Below are 19,987 nucleotides of genomic sequence, written 5' to 3'. Positions count from 1 at the left end.
AAATTCCAGTCATTTTTTTGATTAAGCTTTTATTTTAACATTATTTCACCAAAACTTTGCATAAAAGTAAGTTCTTAATAGCAAATTTAAAAGAAAACATTACTAATAATAAAATTATATTTCATTTAAACATTAAAAACATAATTTTTGAGAACTATTTAACAGCATGATTTTATAATTTTAAACAGCGTTTAAAATAAAAATTATTTCTTATTAAATTTTTAGAGAAACCAATTTATAAATTTATCATCATAAATTTATTTTTCCAGAGTTCTTTTTTACGTTTCGTGAACTTTACTTGAAGGAGGGAGCTCGTCTCTTAATTCAATCAGCTCTACTAATTTTGCTTCAGTATGATACAAACATGAATACGTTTGTTCACTGAAGAAAGTTGCACTATTGAATATAAAACTCTCACTTTTGAAGATTCTGCAATTTTTGAGCTTTATTTCGTTAATTTTGAGAATCATTTCGTCGCCAAATCGCGTGGTTTGTGATGAAACGGTACCTCTGAAATATAAAACGAAAATTTTCCCCCGACTGAAATCTCATGAGGCATGAGATTATTCAAGTCAATGAGGCTCATTATTAACTGAAAGGAAGACTACACGATCGAAAAAAGCTGACTCATTAAGGAGTTGGCCATACACCGGGAAGGTCTCGGTTTCGAATCCCGCTCCGGGCATGGATGAAATTTATCTCTCTAATCTATTTGTCCTTATTGTGTTGTTAGGGTGGCATTAATTCACCTATATGGTGCAAACTATCAAGTGATTGTTTGAGAATTAAGTTCGTTAGACCGTTCAGCATTTTTTCATTTTTTTTTTTTTAATAAAATAAGATGACGAAATCTCTCTTTAATTTTGACGAAGTTCATTTCCTTAAAGAAGTGACAGTTATTTTGTCACTTGAGCCTAATGCCAGGAAACTATTTCAATTAAAACGAAGAAAGTTTCATGATATCTAAGTATCGATTTTGTCTAAAAGTGTAACCATGCAAATCAACTTGTCCCCGAGTAATAATAATAGTGCCCCCGAATTTATCAGAGAATGAGATCTTGTATGACTTGCTCATCGAAAACATCGAATTAAATAATTGCTATAAATAATTACTACAAATAATTATTAAAAGGTATTTGCTGAGTGTGATTATACTTAGAATAACTAGTTTTATGATCGCAGCCAATGCATTTTAATTCCCTTATTACTAAATAAATTTTTTAAGAGTAAAAGATCCAGACTTTACAGCTATCCTCACTAAGCTGATAGCACCACATTATCAAAATTACGGCTGCTTTTCAAAATTTAAAGATCCAAAATTCGTTAACATTTAAAAAAAAATATTCTGAATAAGCAGTTTTTTTTGCCCAATTTCAAAACTTAATTACCATGTAGCACCAATTATTTAGCATATTTAAACTCTGATCTTTGAATCATTGAGAATAAACTTTCAGTTAATTGATCAAACATTATCGGAATTGATATTTTGCTTATATTTTGTTTCATGAGAAAATTTTGGCACTTCTTACATTCAAGACTTTTTTTCCATTTTACATTGTTTGTTTATTATATTTTCAATTATATAAAAACCTTATTTTTAAAGTGCCATACGATAAATATGATATGGAAGACATTTTAGATTAAAAATGATTTCTTATCTTCATTCAGATGGTAATGAAAGTTGAATTTAATTCAAGATTACATCTCTAAAACTGCATTTGTTTAGTTATTTCTTCTAAGAATATCAAGTTTTATTTGTCATTCATAAAACCGTAAGCACGTATTTATTAAATAAATACATGTTTTCCTTCCTATACCAAAATATACATCGTTAAAGTATTTGAAAATGCTTCCGAAATCTTTCTGTCATTTTGCAGGAAATCTTGTCAAATGTTACCTTCATACATCAGGAGGGTTGATCTTTTGTTAAAAAAAGAGAAAATACGCTCTTCGAAAATAGGATATATCAAAAAGACCTTAGTGCAGAAACTTGAGAATAGACGGGAAAATATGCGATGACAACTACAGCTTTCAAATTCTCCGCAAAAGGAAATAAGAGTTTTGATGTGATGGAGAAATGCTCGACGGATTGCATTTCAATGCTTCAGTAGATATGTGAGTCAAAAGAAAAAAAATAAATTTAAGAAATGCAAAATGACGTGTGCTACATTGGTTAAAATCTCCCACGCAACTGACAGGAAATTCACAATTTCGAACTTTTGAAAGTTTTAAACGAGAAAATCCCATTTTTAGTGGCTAAACTTCATATTTAGAAAAGGAAATAAATTCTGAAAATACTATTAAGAAGATAGAATGTTTTGAGGAAAAAGAAAATAACAATGAAGACAATTTACAAAATATTTGATAGATTTCAAATTGTTTGACAATTTGAATAAAATTCAACTTCCATGATTCGAAATATTTAACCATTAAAAAGGCAAAGGGATATTTTCTTTAATATTCCTGAGAACATTTCAAAAATACGGATAATAATTATCTAAAATTATAAGACAGTAATAAGTAAATATTTAAGTAAATATTAAGTAAATATACGACACTAATAAGTAAATATTTAGATTAAGTTTTTAAAATATTATTTTTAAAAGCAATAAATTTTTACTCACAGTTGTGAGAATAAGCTAGAAAATTTCAGATTTTAGTTTTATTTAGAAAATTTTTTTTTAAGTTGGATGAGAAAAAAGAAGTATTTAAATCATTTGGGAAATATTTTTATTATAAGTTTTTTTTTTTTTTATTTTTAAAATAATCACTTAATCACGTTTTGCATAAAATTATCTATTTAAAAATTCTACATAAGGATTGAGAAAGTAAAAAATGGAAAAGAATCCTTCTTTATAATCCTTGAAAAAATTTGAGAGATCTTAATGAATTTAAAATCAGCAAAGAAGAATCAGGTAAAAGAAAATTCTTCTGTTAAAATTGGACACAGTATTTTTTTTAATTAAAATAATTATATTAATTAATATAAACTTCATTATGTCCATTTGAGGAACTTTTTAAATTAAGTATTAAATCTATACAAAGACACTTTTCTATTAATATGCAGACACAAATAATCTGTAAAATTACTTTTTAAATATAACATTATACCCTTCATAAAAAAACAACAGTTAGGACATATATGGGTATTTAGATAATTATATTTAGAGGTATTTAGATGGTTTTTTTTTTCGATATTTCCTACTTAGATGGCCTATGTTTTCAGATAAAAACTGAACTAAGATTCTTTTGTAGTCTTTTTTTTAATTTTATATATTGTTAGTTTACCTTTTGTTTCAGGTCACCCACTACCTTCTGTGACCTGGTGGCGTTCCAAATCAGATTTGATTGATCAATCGTACGAAGCTGATGAAACAAAGGAGCTTGTTAGAAACGAAATGATCATCGAATCACTCAAAAGAGAAGATTTGCTCACAGAATATACCTGCCAGGCTTCAAATACAAATTTAACAGCACCCATCACGAATTTAGTGAAATTGGACATAAGCTGTAAGTTTCATGGCTTTACTCTTTCAAATCATCCAAAAGTATCTAAAAGTATATATATATATATATATATATATATATATATATATATATATATATATATATATATATATATATATATATATATATATATATATATATATATATATAAATATATATATATATAAATAAGTAATTACAAGAAAACATGAAGAAAGTTAAGAAAAACAATAAGTTTCATTTATTGCGCTTAAGCTGCAAGTAAACAGAACTCATTATATAAGTTCAAAATGAAGAATAAAACAAAGTAAAATTATAGACATATGAAAAAAAGGGGAGGGGAAATAAGTAAAAAATAACAAACAACAGTTTATATAATATATTTAAAAAAAAAAGGATAAAATTTTATTTCAAAAACCGGAAAAATAAAACCGGGAAGAAAAAGATATAATCTTTTCTTCAGCCCACACGATTATATCCGCAAAACAGAGTGCTTTCTGATATTGTATTAATAAAGCCAAAGCAAAATATATTAATACAATAGTGTGAGGAGCACTCAAAAATTTTTTTTATAAAAGTAACAACAAATAAAAAAGATCACAAAAAGTAAAAATAGCATGTAAAAGCAGAAAATAAAATAAAATAAAATAAAAAACATTTAAAAGGGACTATAAAGCGAGTAGCAAAATCAGATAAACTTACAAGGACAGAAAATTTTTCAAGAACGATATAAAAATGTTTTCGCAGAAAGATTGCCAGATTACAAAATATGAAAACAAAAGCGCTAATTGAGTGTAACAAGAGGGTTTTAAAGTGTCGTTCTTACTGCACTGCTGAAGTGATATGTTATTCTGAGCTTTGATTTGTTAGTTACCAAGGATGGGCCCGAAATGGATGTGCGCAAGGTAATATTATACTGGATAATTTTAGAAATTGATCTTAAATAGTTTTAAAAGATAGATGTTTATTTAAGAAAAAATATAAAATAGAAAAGAGAAACATAAATTGCCTGTTTTGCAAATAATTTTAGCCGCGGATTTGCACAATACGGATTAGCACATAGAAAAATTATTTAAATTATCAAAGAAAAAAAAATTTCAATAGATAATTTTAACACGAATTTGCCCGAAATGGATTTGCACATGGAAAAATTAACGAAGAAAAAATTTTTTAGTGATAATTTTAGCCACGGATTTGCCCGAAATGGATTTGCACATTTAAAAATTGTATAAATTAATAAAGAAATTTTTAGCAATCAATTTTAGCCACGGATTTGCCCGAAATGGATTTGCACATGGAAAAATTGTATAAATTAATAAAGAAATTTTTAGCAATCAATTTTAGCCACGGATTTGCACATGGAAAAATTGTATAAATTAGTAAAGAAATTTTTAGCAATCAATTTTACCCACGGATTTGCCCGAAATGGATTTGCACATGGAAAAACTGTATAGATTAACAAAGGAAATAATTTAGTAAAGGAATTTTTAGTAAATAATTCTAACCACGGATTTGCCCGAAATGGAATTGCACATGGAGAAATTATACAAATTAACAAAGAAATTATTTAGTAAATAATTTTGGCAATGGATTTACCTGAAATGGATTTGCACATGGGAAAATTATAAAAATTAACAACCAAAAAAAAATGTTTATTAAATATATCCACAAAAATATACCATTAATTCAGTGATTTTATATAAAATTTTATTATTTTAGTTGGGTATTCATTGTTTTTTATCAAATTTTGAAATAGTTTATCGATTTGTTTTTTGGATAAATAAATATTACTACATATTCTTTGTTTTATTCTTCATTTTGAACTTATATATATATATGTATTTAAGTTCAAAATGTAGAGAAAACAAGGGAAAAATTACAGAATATTGAAAGGGGGGGAATAATAATAATAATAAAAATAACAAGAAACCGGAAGAAGAAAAAAAAACAATCCGAAAAAAAGGGACAAAAATTTAAAAAAAATCCGGAAAATAAAAGATATAATCTTTTCATCAGATCATTATATCCCTTATTTTCCGGATTTTTTTAAAATTTTTGTCCCTTTTTTTCGGATTATTTTTTCTTCTTCTTCCGGTTTCTAGTTATTTTTATTTTGTTATTATTATTATTATTATTCTCCCCCTTCTTTCATTGTTCTGTAATTTTTCCCTTGTTTTCTCGACATTTTGAACTTATTTTAATATGATATATAGTAATATATATATATATATAATTTTATTTTTCTCCCCTTTTTACGAAATTCAAACATATATGCTCAAAGAAATAAAGAATATCTTATTCCTTACTTTTTCTCAACTACGAAGTAGATAGTTAATGCAAGTTTATTACACTGACAGCTTACATTCTATTTCTTCTTTTCATATTTTCCCGTTATATCAGTACATCTTTAAAAATAAATTTTTTTTCTCTTTCTTCAAATACGAACATTAAAGCTTACTAGCACCACGTAGTACAGGGATTAATCATTATATTTATAGCACTTAACTCAAATTATTATATTTTCTCAGGCTTTTGTCGTTCAGCTTTTATCATATTAATCATTATTATTTTCAGTAAATCCAACAGACGTCCGAATTAATGCACCTCAAAGTCCGATTTCAGCTAATGAAAGAGTAGAAATAATGTGTGTCAGCAAAGGTTCCAGACCTGCAGCACAAATTTCTTGGTGGATTGACGGCAAAGATTTGAAGAGATACGCAACGGATGAGGTTGAGGGAGATGAAACACGAAGTAAATTATTTTTTACGCCCACCAGTGACGACAATGAAAAAATATTAACATGCAGAGCGGAAAATCCGGAAAATCCACAAAGTGCCTTAGAGGACCAGTGGACTCTAAATGTATACTGTAAGTATATTTACTGCATAGTTTGGTATCAAAATGAAAACGAGTTCTATTCCACGTTGTTAACGGTTGCTGTCATAACTTAAACGTATTTTACTTTCACACATCAGTTACATCAGGCATTTTAATTATTTGGAATATTGAACCCTAATGCTTTTTCATATCCAAAATTGTAGCGTTGAAAAACATGTACATGAGAAAAAATGAACTCATCAATATACACCTAAGAGCCGTTACATTATGACCACCCTGCTAATAACATCTAGGACCACCTTTAGCCCTCAAAACTGCTAGCACCCGCCGTGGCATTGATTCCACAAGGTGCTGATAGGTGGTCTGAGGTATCTGGTACCAAGCGCTCACCAACTGGTCCTGCAATTCTCTCACATTTCGAAGGGGTAGCGTGGCAGCATGAATTTGGTTTTCCAAGTAGGACCACAAATGCTCTATTGGATTAAGGTCAGGTGAATTTGGGTGCAACGACATGACTTGAATGTCACTGGAATGTTCCTCGACGATTCGACCCTTATGACATGGTGCATTATCCTGTTGGTAAACACCATCCCCCGCTGGAAAAACTGCTGTCATGAATGGGTGAACCTGGTCAGCAACTGCGCAAGTGGCTTACAGACGTCAGGTATTGTTCTATGAGGATTATGGGTCCTAATGTGCCCATGAAAACATTGTTCCTGGGCGAGAAACCCTGAAAACCTGGGCGAGCTAATTGTTATAGATGAAGGGTGGTCATAATGTAATGGCTCTTCGGTGTAGAATCAAACATACCAGAATAGTTGCTGATCCTTTTGGGGTAATATTAAACAAAATGTGTGCTACACGGACACCATAACAACGAAAATGTGAAGGAAGGGAAAATAAAAACTAAAATTTATGGAATGGTTAAATATGTATAGTAAAAATCTCAATTTAATGAGTGATATTAAATATATGGAAAAGGGTATAGATGTCTAATAGAGGTAGAAAGATTCCGTTGATTATGGCAGAAATCAGAACTAATCAGTAATAAGCTTAGACTATAAGCTCTAAGGTCAGACTATAAGATTATAAGGTTAGACTATAAGGCTCTTAGACTATACATGTCATTAAAGGACAGGAAAATGATACTTTACAAAGACAGACTTCACAATATATGCTGAAAATGAAATAAATTGTAGACTACGAAAATGGGTTCAGATTCATGATAAAACTTTTATTCCTCAGTAGAGCTTGACTTGTAAAACAAAGAGAAAGCCTTATACAAATAATATTTTAAGTAAATGTTGTAAGTAATGCCCATAAATGCATAACAATGAGTAAAGAGTGTCGTTTTTAAATAACTCATTCAAAACTAATTATCTAACTATTCGTAAAACAATAATTTGTAAAACATTCATTCTTATTCAAATCTTAGAACATTTTACAAATCTACTATGTAAGTTTATACAGACATTTTAAAAACAAATATCAAATAAGCATACTAGTACAAAATTTCTTTTATTTTTCATATATCTGAATGACTCATGCAGATTCAGTTATTTATCTTTTTTCAAAACAGTAATTTGTTAAACATTATTTTTTTAAATCGCAGAGTATTTTATATGTCTGCTCTGTACGCTTAAAAACAATACTATAAACAAGGGTAACAGCATAATTATTCTAGCATTATCATTAAGAATTTAGGAGTTCAAAAGTAGTAAATAAGTTCTTATTATGGAGACTTATATTAAGCCTTATTAAACATGGACAAAGCTAAATTATTTATGCAATCATTAATTATTTAATAAATCTTTACAGAAGGATTAGTTTAAGAATTATTCTAACTGATATAGTTGATTGTTTGATCAAAAATATTCTTTCACTTTCATCATTAATAAAGCAAATAGCTCATTAAATTTTTTAAAAACTAAACGCAATTTGCTTTTCTTATCATTAAAGTCAAGTAAAACTAATATATTTAACGACTCATAATTTTTGGCACTTACAATGTTTAATGCAAATAAAATTTTTACAGATTTGTTTTCGAAGCTTCTTTAAATGTAATTCAAAGTCCCGAAAAGTAGGATTAAAATCAGGCTGTTGAATAATTAGCATCAAAATACATTAGAACTGTAGACTTTTAACAATTTTAATGGACTATTGCTTTCTTTTTAAAGAAGAAATGCATCGTACCTCAGTTCTTATTTAAAGAGTGTGTTTTGAAATGTAATTATTGAAGGAAAATAAGCATCTTTCATAATAATGGCACAGTACTTTTATCAGTTTTTTTTTAATAAACGACTTGTTACACTAGTGTTTCCTTCATTTCAGCGTTGCATCAAACAATTAAAATTATTACTGACAGATATTAATTGAATAACTAGCATCGAAATAACGTTGACATCTGAGCGTTTATTTATTTTAATGTACCCTTGTTTCCTTTTCTAAGCAATAATGCATTGTACGGTGCGCCAAAAAAACGAACCACCCTGAATAATTTTTGATCTAATGATCGGATCTTCACGTTCTAGGACTCATTCTTAATGGTTCGAGATAGTGACCGTATGCATGCTAATTACTCAGTGCAGACAATATTTTAAGTTACTAAATCAAACACAAAAATGTCATTTCCCTGAACAAAGATACTTTTTTTTTAACGGATTCGGATTTCTGACCTTTAATATATATAGGGAAACCAAAATCTAGAAAATATGGTCTGCATAGTTTAATCAGGAGATCCACCCTAAGTTTGAATAACTTAATGTTAATTTTACTTCGTGCATTTTTAACCGAGTTAATTTATATTACATTGCCATGCAATTGTTTCAGATAACATTTTACATGTATTTTTGATTTTAACAAAGAACATCAATTCTCATTTATATCAGGCATCAGCGATGAAAATATTTGTTACAATTTTATTCCACTATTCTAAGACCGAAGCGAACTATTAAGAGTTACAATGACAGATCTTTTAAAAGAGTGTAAACTTTAGAAAGGTTGCAGCCGATGCCAACATTTTAAAGAAAAAGAGCGAACATTTAGAAGATCGATAGGTTAGAAAGAGATACGATATCCCTGAAGATAAAGTATCGAAACTGATTCCCTATATTTCTTTGCAGATGCTCCGATACTGTCGGTATCTTTTGGTGCAAGTCAGCAACATGAGAATATCCGGGAGGGAAGTGACGTTTATTTCGATTGCAACATCCAAGCAAATCCTCCTGCCACAGATATCAGATGGAGATTTAAATCAAAGCCCCTCCTTCACAATCCTTCCCAAGGAGTGATTCTTAGGAATTACACACTTCTTCTGCAGAACGTGAAAAGAAGTCAAAGGGGAAGATATAAATGCATGGCTTCGAATTTGGAGGGAGAAGGTATCAGTGAAGAAATCAATTTGCGCGTTCAGTGTAAGTTGTTGCACGGTTTCATTACATTTTCTGATTTTACAGTGTTAGAATTTTTGTTAAGATAATTACTGATTTAAAAAATAATTAAAATAGCTCAATTAAACTAGATTATCACACAGTTATTTTAACACGTTTACATACTGAACGGTGGGAAATAAGCTGAACACAGAAAGAAAGAAGTTTTCATAATTATAATACAGTATCTATGCTGACTACATAGCCACAATTAGACCATTGGTCAAGAAATTGTGGTATCTAAACCTCCATGATCTCACAGCCCTGAGCGGGCTTTTACGGAGATGCTTTAATTCATAATAGTTAGAAAACGGGATATAATCTTGTCTTCAAATACGAAGGAAGGTGGTATGTGAAGAACCCAAGGGAAGAACATTTATTGTTCATAAAAGCTGATTCTAAGAAGAAAAAAAAATGCGAATGAAAAAAATAAGGTTTTTCACTGTACGACTCTTCTTAATTGTGTAAAAACTCTCAGAGACCACAAATTTTTTGCGTTATTAATTTTGTAAAACTAAATAATCCTAAAAGAGCAACTGATGAAGATCCAGTCTTTATTTTTTGCGAAATACGGGTAAAAACAGTTGCTCCACATTCGTCTTCATATGTAAAGAAATAAATGTACGCATCCATTGTGCGTTGTTGCACTGTTTTATTACACTTTAGATTTCGGATTAGAATTTTTTGTTTATAAAATTTCATTTCAAAATATTTAAAAAAAAAGTTCTAAACGAAATCCTCAAGATATTGTTGACGCATATGTACTGCATGTCCAGAAATATTTTTGATAAAGATGCTTAATAATTTTAATACTTATAATACAATGACTAATGGAAAAATGTAAGTGAATATCTTCAAATTTCGAAGGAGATGGTACAAATGAATAATTCAATTCTTAAATTGTGTGTAAATTGAGTTAAACTGCATTTTTATATTTAGTGTTCAAATTATTTAAAGAACATTCAAAACTTTTTACATAGCGACAAGAAATAATTTCACATTAAATGCACTATTATTTTAATATTTTCCATATATATTTACTTATTTTTCAACTAAACTTGAAAACATCGTTGCATATAACATTCAAAGTAACCACTACCGACAAAATTTTCCACTTTGAGAAGCAACTGAACTATTGATATTTTGTCCTACTTCTTACCAATGAAAATTTCAGGACTGAAATCAGTTTTAGCACAAATCCTTCTCTCCAAGATGAAGCAAAGAGAATATTCAATGGATTCAAGTCAGGTGAATTAAGTGGTCATTCTTCAACCGTAAAAGTAAAGAAAATGTACATTTCATTCCATTCGCGTACTTTGGCTGAGTAGGTTGGAGAAAAATGATAGTTAACCTAATTGTTATAAAAATGTTTTATATTGTGTTTGATTCATAGTATTTGATGACTTATGGAATTATTTGTTTTCAAATTTTGTCCCATTTATCCCTTGACAATGTTACCATGTGTACACTAAGCGTGTTGAATCATGTAATCGTGAAATTCTGAATCAACTAACCTTAAATTGATTCAGATAGTGCGATTTTTTGAATTGGTTACGTGCTACGTTAGTTCAACTTAAAGGATTTAAATTTTTCCTTTAAAAAAGAAGCTATTTTTTTTTTTAAATTTAAGCTTGTGACTTTCAAAATTATTTTTTAAATATTAAAATTTTTTTTCTGTTAAATAATTGTCATTAAACGTACAATAAAATTTCTAAGAATGAAAGTTGTAAAATGAAGCGTTATGAAGTTCTCCATATACCCCCTCCCAAAAAAAAAAAAAATATATATATATATATACTTTTTTCAATACTACGCAGACTGATTCATTATCTATTTAAATATTTTAGACTGCAGATAAGTGAATAGTTTATTTGAAATAATTAAGGATTTTTTCTTTGTATGGATAAATTAGGATCATTATTCAAGTCCATTAAAATTTTGAAATTATTTAGACACTGCAAGAAATAACGATTTTTATTTCAAAACTTATTCGGATTTTTTTTTAAATTTATTTAAAACTTATTATCGTAACATATACAATATAATACAGTTAAAATCCTCGAGTATAACTTTGCCACCCAAAACAAATTCTCCAAACCTTTTTTTTTGTTGAAAAAAAATTGATTTCAAATTTTCAAAATTCTACGCATTCCAAGATTCTAATTGAACATATTATGCATTAATTTAAACTATGTAGATAAATTTGTATTGTATTTTTCACAAGTGTGACTTTAAAAGTAAAAAAAAAATAAGGGGTCCTTTAGAATTTTTCTTTCTAAAGGATCAGATGAAAATGGAATAATGGAAAGGTCAAAGTTGTTCATATATATATATATATATATATATATATATATATATATATATATATATATATATATATATATATATATATATATATATATATATATATATATATATATATATATATATATATATATATATATATATATATATATATATATATATATATATATATATATATATATATATATATATATATATATATATATATATATATATATATATATATATATATATATATATATATATATAATTCAGTAAAAAAGTTGACAAATGACTTAACTTAGCGTCTTTCACTTTTTGTGTTATGCTTTAAGCATTACTTTTTGTCGCGCAATTCCAGCGGCAAGAAAGTTCTGGAGAAAAGGATAAGAATAATATCTGTCTAAAGCTGTTTCTCTCTTTGGTTAGCCATCAGTGAGGGCCCCCATGGGCCTCGTCGGAAGTAGCCCTGCTGGGAGGCATCAAACAATTCAAGAGTTCAGCTCCAGTAAAAGTGATAATTCTATTGTGTTCAGAAAGTGGAAGAAATATTTCTTTCTTTCCCCTCTTTTTTTTTTTTTTTTTTTTGATGGGTTTCTTTTTCTCTTCGATAAAAAATGCCATTTCACTTTTTCAAAGAAGCAGCCTGAGAAATATGTTTTGTATTTAAAATAATTTTAGTAAAATAAGAATATTTTGAAGGAACGCGTATCTTAGGGAGAATTTTTGAAAAATACCTATTGGAAATTATTCATGTAGCTAATTAGTAAATTCTAATGGTGTGCACATATGATATCAACAAGTAATGTTTCTTTCAGGCAAATTTGGTTGTTAAATTCTGATAGCATAGTTCTTTGCTTCACAAGTTGTTTTTCAAATTGTTTAAATGTTTTTTTCTGTTTAGAGCTTCTTTTGCAACTAAAAACAAATAAACTGCGATGCTTTAAGGGTATATTAATTCCTAAATTGCATCATTAATATTCTTTTAATGTTATATTAATGACATTTATATTCAATTGCTTTGTAGATTATTAATAAAATCTGTATGCTAGAAGGAAATTCGACACATATTGTTTAATCATGAAATAAAGCTTTATTTTTTTATTTTATCTCTCAAAAATATTTCTAGTTATTATATATTTTAATCATTTGTCTTTTTTGAGAAATTAAATGAAATGTGGCGGAGAATCTGTAAATTTCGTAATTTGGTTACATTAATTTAAAGAACAATGCTGCAGTATAAAGTATTGAGAATGTATTGTATTCAGCTTTATTCGAAACTGACTATAGATAATATTTTCCATTGCTCCTGATTGACTATTTTTTTTAGATTTTATTGCTGTGTTTTTATTTTTATTTATATAAACCGTTTTCTTTTTTTTTCATTTTCACTTTCTTCATTTTTATTATGAGTTAAAAGGCTTAAAGTATCAACGTTTATTTTGTTATTTTAACTTTTTAGAAATTTTTGAATGCCGGGATAGCCTGGTTGGTAGGGCACTGGACTCATGTTCGTGAAAACGGGATTTCAAACCCATCAGGCAGAAGACTCCCTGTGAAGTAAATGGTGACTAGTGCATGTTAAATCAGTCGGGTCAAATGTCCTCCATGTTCCCTTGCCCTTATGGCTAACTGCAACAACAACAACAGCAGCAATTTTTGAAGAGTTTCATATATTTATTTAAATAAACTCTAAAGAAAATACATTTTTAGTGATAAATAAATTAATTAATTTTTTAAAATTAAATGAATGAGTTATGAATTAAATTCATTCTAGATAAATATATAACTCCTCCTATTCTCGGAAGTACAAAAAATAGACGAAATGCATGCGTTGATGTAATACCTCATGTTTTATTTTGTGTCTCGATTGGCTATCATATGAACAAAAGTGAAAAGTGTTAGTAACAGCGTACCAGTGAAATGAAAGCTCGATCAAATTATAAGTGCTTTTCGCCTCTAATGAATAACATTAAATTTTATGAGGAAGAGACAAGAGATTGGCTGATGTAAGAAGACAAATGTATTTATTACTCCTAACTCCAAGATGTTAAAAAATTTAAGAAAAATGTCCAAGCAATTTTGGGTAATTTTTTTAATCATCTAGTTATTATATATTATTGTGTGAAAACATGCAAACCACTTGTTAAGCTTTGCCTTAGCTAATTAAGACATTTGTAAAATTATGGAGAACGCGTGTTGAAATTCCTCATTAATGTTTTTTGTCTGCGATATACTAATTTCATATTTCGATTATTTTTTTTGGTCGTTTCCTTACAAATATACCTAAGCTTATTGTGGAAAAAGTAAATGAAGGTGACATTTACTAGGCACAGATATCCAACGTTTAATAGGTTCAACAAGACTCCATATTTTTATTTAGTTAATATTATGAGCTTACTACTCGAAGGGTCATGTTGCCAAACCAGTGATGAAAGAACAAAGATCTATAACATTTGTGTTTTAATGATATGGAATCGTAAAACGATTATATAACTTCGGAAATCTCCTCTCACCCCGCTTCTGATCGTTGTATGCAGCTGTGTTTCCTGCAGTTCTTCCTCAGAGATTCTAATTTAAACTATTCTGGTGAACTAAATCATTTTTTTGTTTTCCATGGAGAAATGGAATTAATTTGTAAAAGCTAGACATAATAATTGTAATTTCAAAATAAACATTTCTGACTAAAAGGTTTGGCTTAATTAATTCTGTTTAATTGATGTCTCTTGGCTAAGCGGAATCAATAAAACTGATTTTTAATGTGCTTCTGGAAAAATAAATTTTGAAAGGATTAATTCAAAATTTAATAGCCCAGCTTCATTAAAAACTGACTGTACTTTTTTTAAAGAAATAGTCAAGGCAGAAGTTTAAGATAGTGACATCTTTTTTTATCATTCTATGAAGTACCTAATCACTTTCATGAAAAATAATATTGTTTCATGATTATTGAAAACATTATTCATAGTGATAAATGAGAACTTCGCGTGAATTGCTTAACTTCATAGACATTTCATAATAAATGCCTCTTGATTTTAAAGCATCAGACCATTCGAAAAGGTCGAAAGTCCAATATTTGTACGAGATGGTTGGACTCCATCAACGCATAGAAACAGTCACGAGTCACTTGACTCCGTTAAATGTCTCCAAACTATAATTAGATGCTGCATCCTTTCTCTATAGCTACGATTATAATTAGTGGTTTTGGGTCTTGTATAAGAGAAGTGCTTTCATCGAAGTATGGTGAATGGCTAAATGAATGTACTCATCATTGATTACAGCCTCCATTATTCAATGAAATTGTAGTCGATAAAATGTAAATAGTAGGTATTGATTTCCAAATAAATGAAATGGCTTCCTATTGAGGATGTAATTTTTAAACTGTTTAATTTTAATAAAATATTTTGAATGTTTACGCTTGTGTTCATAAATTAACATCATAAAACGTTATTACTTTAATATAATAATGGAAACTCGAAATATTTACTTCATCATTTTTTTACGAAAGGAGCATATTTAAATATATTTTGCTCCACTTTAATTTTAAATTCTCATATTTAAAATATTTCAATGTTATATATACACTGAATTTCCAACTCCTATAAGAAAATTAAGTTATTACACATAAATTATGACGCATTGTTGAAAGGTTTCTCAGGAAAGAAAAGATACACTTCTTGTTAAGAAAAAATATGAATTCTTACCAAAACTATAACCTGAATATTTTGCACAAGTCAAAATAAACAGGATGGGAAGTTAGTACTATGCTACTACCCATGTAGTAGAGAACTATCAACTTTAAATCAAAAATACGTATATTTCGCCTTTAAATTATATGAAGCATACGTAAAATTTAAGTAAAACTGAAACGTCGAATTATATTAAAAAATGGTTATCCAGAAAACGTAAATTTTACGTAAACAGTTTTGTTTCTTTTACGAAAATTCTACCAATCACTTTTTACTAGGTAAGAATGAGTATGTAATTTTTACACAGTATTTACGTCAACAGCACATAAAAATTTACGTCAATTGAAACGTCAAATTGAAGAAAATGTGGTTATTCCAAAAATAAAAAATCTGCGGAAATAAATTCGAACCAAAATTTAAAAGATAAATTTGCTTCGTCAATAATACCTGAAATACACTGAATCATTCTTAATAAATCCAAATAGTAAATAATCGTTCATCCTAAAATATACGAAAGCAATCTTACAAAAGGGTAATTGGTAAAATCCATTCCGTTAATATTACGTAAAATATACCGAAACTTTTTTACCAAATACCTCAATGGTAATATCTTTCCGTCAATATTACGTAAAATTTACGTATAAAGCATTGTGACTTTACCGATTTCCCAAAATTCTACGTTTAATTTACATCCAATGCTACATGGGTAGTTAGTACCAAAAATTTAAATCTAAGTATTTTATTGAAGATATAGACCATCATTGATAAAAACTATGATGTTACAAAAAAAAGGTTCGTAACATCAATTAAAGAAAATTTCCTGCATAATTTGATAAATGTTGTACAAACTCGATAATTTTCTTGTGAAGTAAATATATTTTGATTTTTAGTTGCTCCTGTTTGTGTGAAAGACCAGAAAACAACGTATGGTGTAGCAAGGCACGAAGAGGCGAATATAACATGTGCAGTTGAATCAGATCCCCCTGAAACAGCCTTCAAATGGTCATTCAATAATAGTCTTTCAGAAACAATAAAAATTCTTTCTTTTCACAATGACGGTGCTTCAAAGAGTGTTGCCAGATACATACCCCGAACAAAATTGGATTATGGTGCTCTGTATTGCTTTGCGCAAAATGCTGCTGGAACAATGAAAGATCCATGCGTATTTACTATAATGCCGACAGGTAACTCAATATTTTTTTCCTCCCATTTTTAAATCTATTTCCTTTACTTCTCCAAGTTAGCAGGCATTTTTGGAGCTAACGGGAACTCTAAAACATAGGATTGTTTAACATTATAATATGAATGAAATTCTTCACTTAACATAGGGTTGTGTAACATTATAATATGAATGAAATTCTGCACTTAACAAAGGGTAGTTTAACATAATAATATGAATGAAATCCTTCACTTAACATAGGGTTGTTTAACATTATAATATGAATGAAATTCTGCACTTAAAAAAGTAGCAAAGCAAATTTATTTTCTAAAAGCATTTTTTTTCGCTTTTTTTGAATTATGAAGCATTTTTTTTTCGCTTTTTTTGAATTATGAAGCATTTATTTGGAGATCAGTAGTATGTATTTTATTGTCTAAAGCTAATTCATTATGCAAAACTAGCCAGCATTTTTTTAGCACCTTAAGTGTTCTTGATAAAATGAAACTATTTGTCAATTTTTAATATAAACTTAATCCAGTTTATTGTTTGTTAAATATTTTTAATACTGGAACAATATACTTTTAATACTTGTAATTGGATACTGATAAAAGAAATATGTTCAAGTCCACTTAGTGTTAAAAACAAAATTTGCATTTAAATAGGAAACAACTCAGTGTTGTTTTAAATAGTTTCAACACCAGTTGTTCAACACCAATGTTGTTTTAAATAGCTTTTAAATAGACACAATAAAAGACCCATAATAACGCTAAACGGCAAGTCATTTTTTTTAGTTTTTTAATTTCAATTTCTATGCATTTAAATTTTTTTAAACTATAAATAAGATACGTTAACTAATAATATTTATATTAATTAGTTCTTTATGTACTGCAAAAGTTGTAGCACTTTTCTTAAAAAGTAGTATATTACTAGATAAAGGATGAAACTGTTTAATTAATTATCACATATACTTTACTCTTATCTGTAAGGCGATAAAGAAAATTTATCCTTTCTACTATTCAAGAGCTTTTTGAATATCTTTTTTGCTATTATTGTTGTTTTCCCAGACATCTATTGTGTACACAAAGGAACCAATCCTTTTTCTCTCCATTCTCCAAAAGAGGTAGTATTCATCTTTCATTTCAAATACGAGAAGGCACTTCTCCTAATTGGTAGAAATCTCGACCAATGGAACTGACTGATTCATTTCCATTTGAGTGGTTAAGAGATATTTCTAAGGGAAGAGTGTTTCTATCTGTATTATCGGTGTATTTAAATGAAAGATGAAAACAAAAAAGTAATTAGAAACATAGAAGCTGAATTATTAAAATTTCAAATGCAAAAGTAATTTTGTTTTATTTTTTCCGAATTTATTTTAGAATGTAACTGGAAAAAAATTACTTGAAGTTTTAAAGAAAACCCGGTACACATGTCATAAAAGTAGCGGACAATTTCCATGGGTCCAACGCTAATTCTATGAGTATTTACTTTATTATGAGTGTTATGAGTGTAAATACTTTAAATTTACTTTCAGTACTGAAACTTCCAAATCTTGATTTAGTTTATTTCAACATATGAATGAAATAGAAAATCTAGAATAGCTGTATTGTAGTAACATTTCTTGTTAAAAAGAAATTCTGATTAATTAAACTAAGTATATGCTATTGAAAGCATTCATTTGGTAATTTTACCGCTCAAAAGGTATTGATTTACTGGAAATTCTGGTTTTCGAAATTCTGGTTCCTAGTTCATATTAGCACACATTTAGTAAAAAATACCAAACTCAAAAATAAAATCAATTGAATTAATGGTTTTTATACTAGGTTCTCAAGTATCATGATAATATTAAAAAAATTTACCACACATTTAAAAACCATATTTTATTGTTAATTTTACCAAGGCGTTTCGGTAAAAGTTTTTTGGTCTTCCAATAGGGCCAGAAACACGGCAAATGATATCATTGTATGGAAGTTTAGACCACACTTTTTTTCTCAGTGTAATATAAAATAAATGCGGTCTATATTAAAAATTATGAATTGATATTTCCAGTGGTACATCATTTAAGAGATTTACGAACTTCATAAAGGCTCTAATTAGTTCGTATTACTTCGAGTCGCAAGATGAGAAATACGTGTATCCTTAACTAGTATAATTATGGAAAAAATGACATGGAGCTTAAGGTATTTAAATTAATTCATGGTAAATATATAAAGCAAATAATCTGTATTGCGTTTAAAATAAATTCAAATATTTTGCTTGAAATATGTGGTAGGTAGAGTTAATATTTTAAATCAATTTTGTTAGTATTTTTCTAATTTTCTATTCTGTATTTAATTTTTTTAATTATTATTACTATAATATAAGTGGATAAATTTGAGCTAAATAATGGTAGCAAATAAAGTTTTAGTACTAGTAATAAATAAAGATTAAAGTGTTTAAAAATAACATTAAATGTATCGCCACTGTTATAATTACATGGAATGATTAGTCGGTAACTCTAACTGTTCTACATTTGAATACTTAAGAAATAAACTCAAAATAAACTATTTGCATTCTTCAATATAATATATAGAGCAAAAAGTATCAAGCACAATCAAATAAATTTAATGTTTAAGGTTATATTTATGAATTTATTGTTGCATATACCAATTATTTTAATAATTAATTAAATTATTTTTATTTTATTTTTTGATTTTTTAATTTTCTACTGTTACTATCTATTTTAGCACTCCTAGTGTTTGGAATCTGAGTTAATATTGCCTTGCAAAGAAATGCTGTCATTTCTATCTCAACTTTTTTTAGATAGAAAGTATTTATTATTTGAAAATTATGCAACTCTATCCTCTGTCCTGTACATACATTCTCAGATAACCAATGATTTTGCTATAAAATACTACAATGACAAAAGAGGGTAATTCAAGATGAAGCATGATTCTTTTCCTCTTTGTAATACAAATTCTCTGATTTATGCAACTAGGGAAAAAATCATGCAATACTTTTCCAACCATACTTAGAAATAGCAATGTCATATAGACAAATGGAGTTTGTTTATACAAACATTAATATGTAAATTTAAAAATACATTCGTAAATGTAAAAAAAAAGTCACCG

At 28.0% G+C, this 19,987-nt stretch overlaps 1 protein-coding gene across 1 annotated transcript in view; it reads left to right on the top strand.

Annotated features, from left to right (window-relative positions):
• The window catches only part of LOC107454018 (synaptogenesis protein syg-2), a 239,538-nt gene that overhangs the window by 192,434 nt on the left and 27,117 nt on the right, over positions 1-19,987 (top strand). The window contains exons 6-9 of the mRNA XM_087167468.1: positions 3,301-3,510; positions 6,061-6,354; positions 9,447-9,737; positions 16,612-16,905. Coding sequence (XP_087023594.1) covers positions 3,301-3,510; positions 6,061-6,354; positions 9,447-9,737; positions 16,612-16,905 — 1,089 coding nt within the window. The remainder of the gene's footprint in view (positions 1-3,300; positions 3,511-6,060; positions 6,355-9,446; positions 9,738-16,611; positions 16,906-19,987) is intronic.

Source organism: Parasteatoda tepidariorum, chromosome 7 (genome assembly GCF_982258835.1).
Source record: "Parasteatoda tepidariorum strain Cologne lab strain chromosome 7, Ptep-v5.0, whole genome shotgun sequence".
Taxonomy (NCBI): Eukaryota; Metazoa; Arthropoda; class Arachnida; order Araneae; family Theridiidae; genus Parasteatoda; species Parasteatoda tepidariorum.
This window is presented reverse-complemented; position numbering and strand designations above follow the sequence as displayed.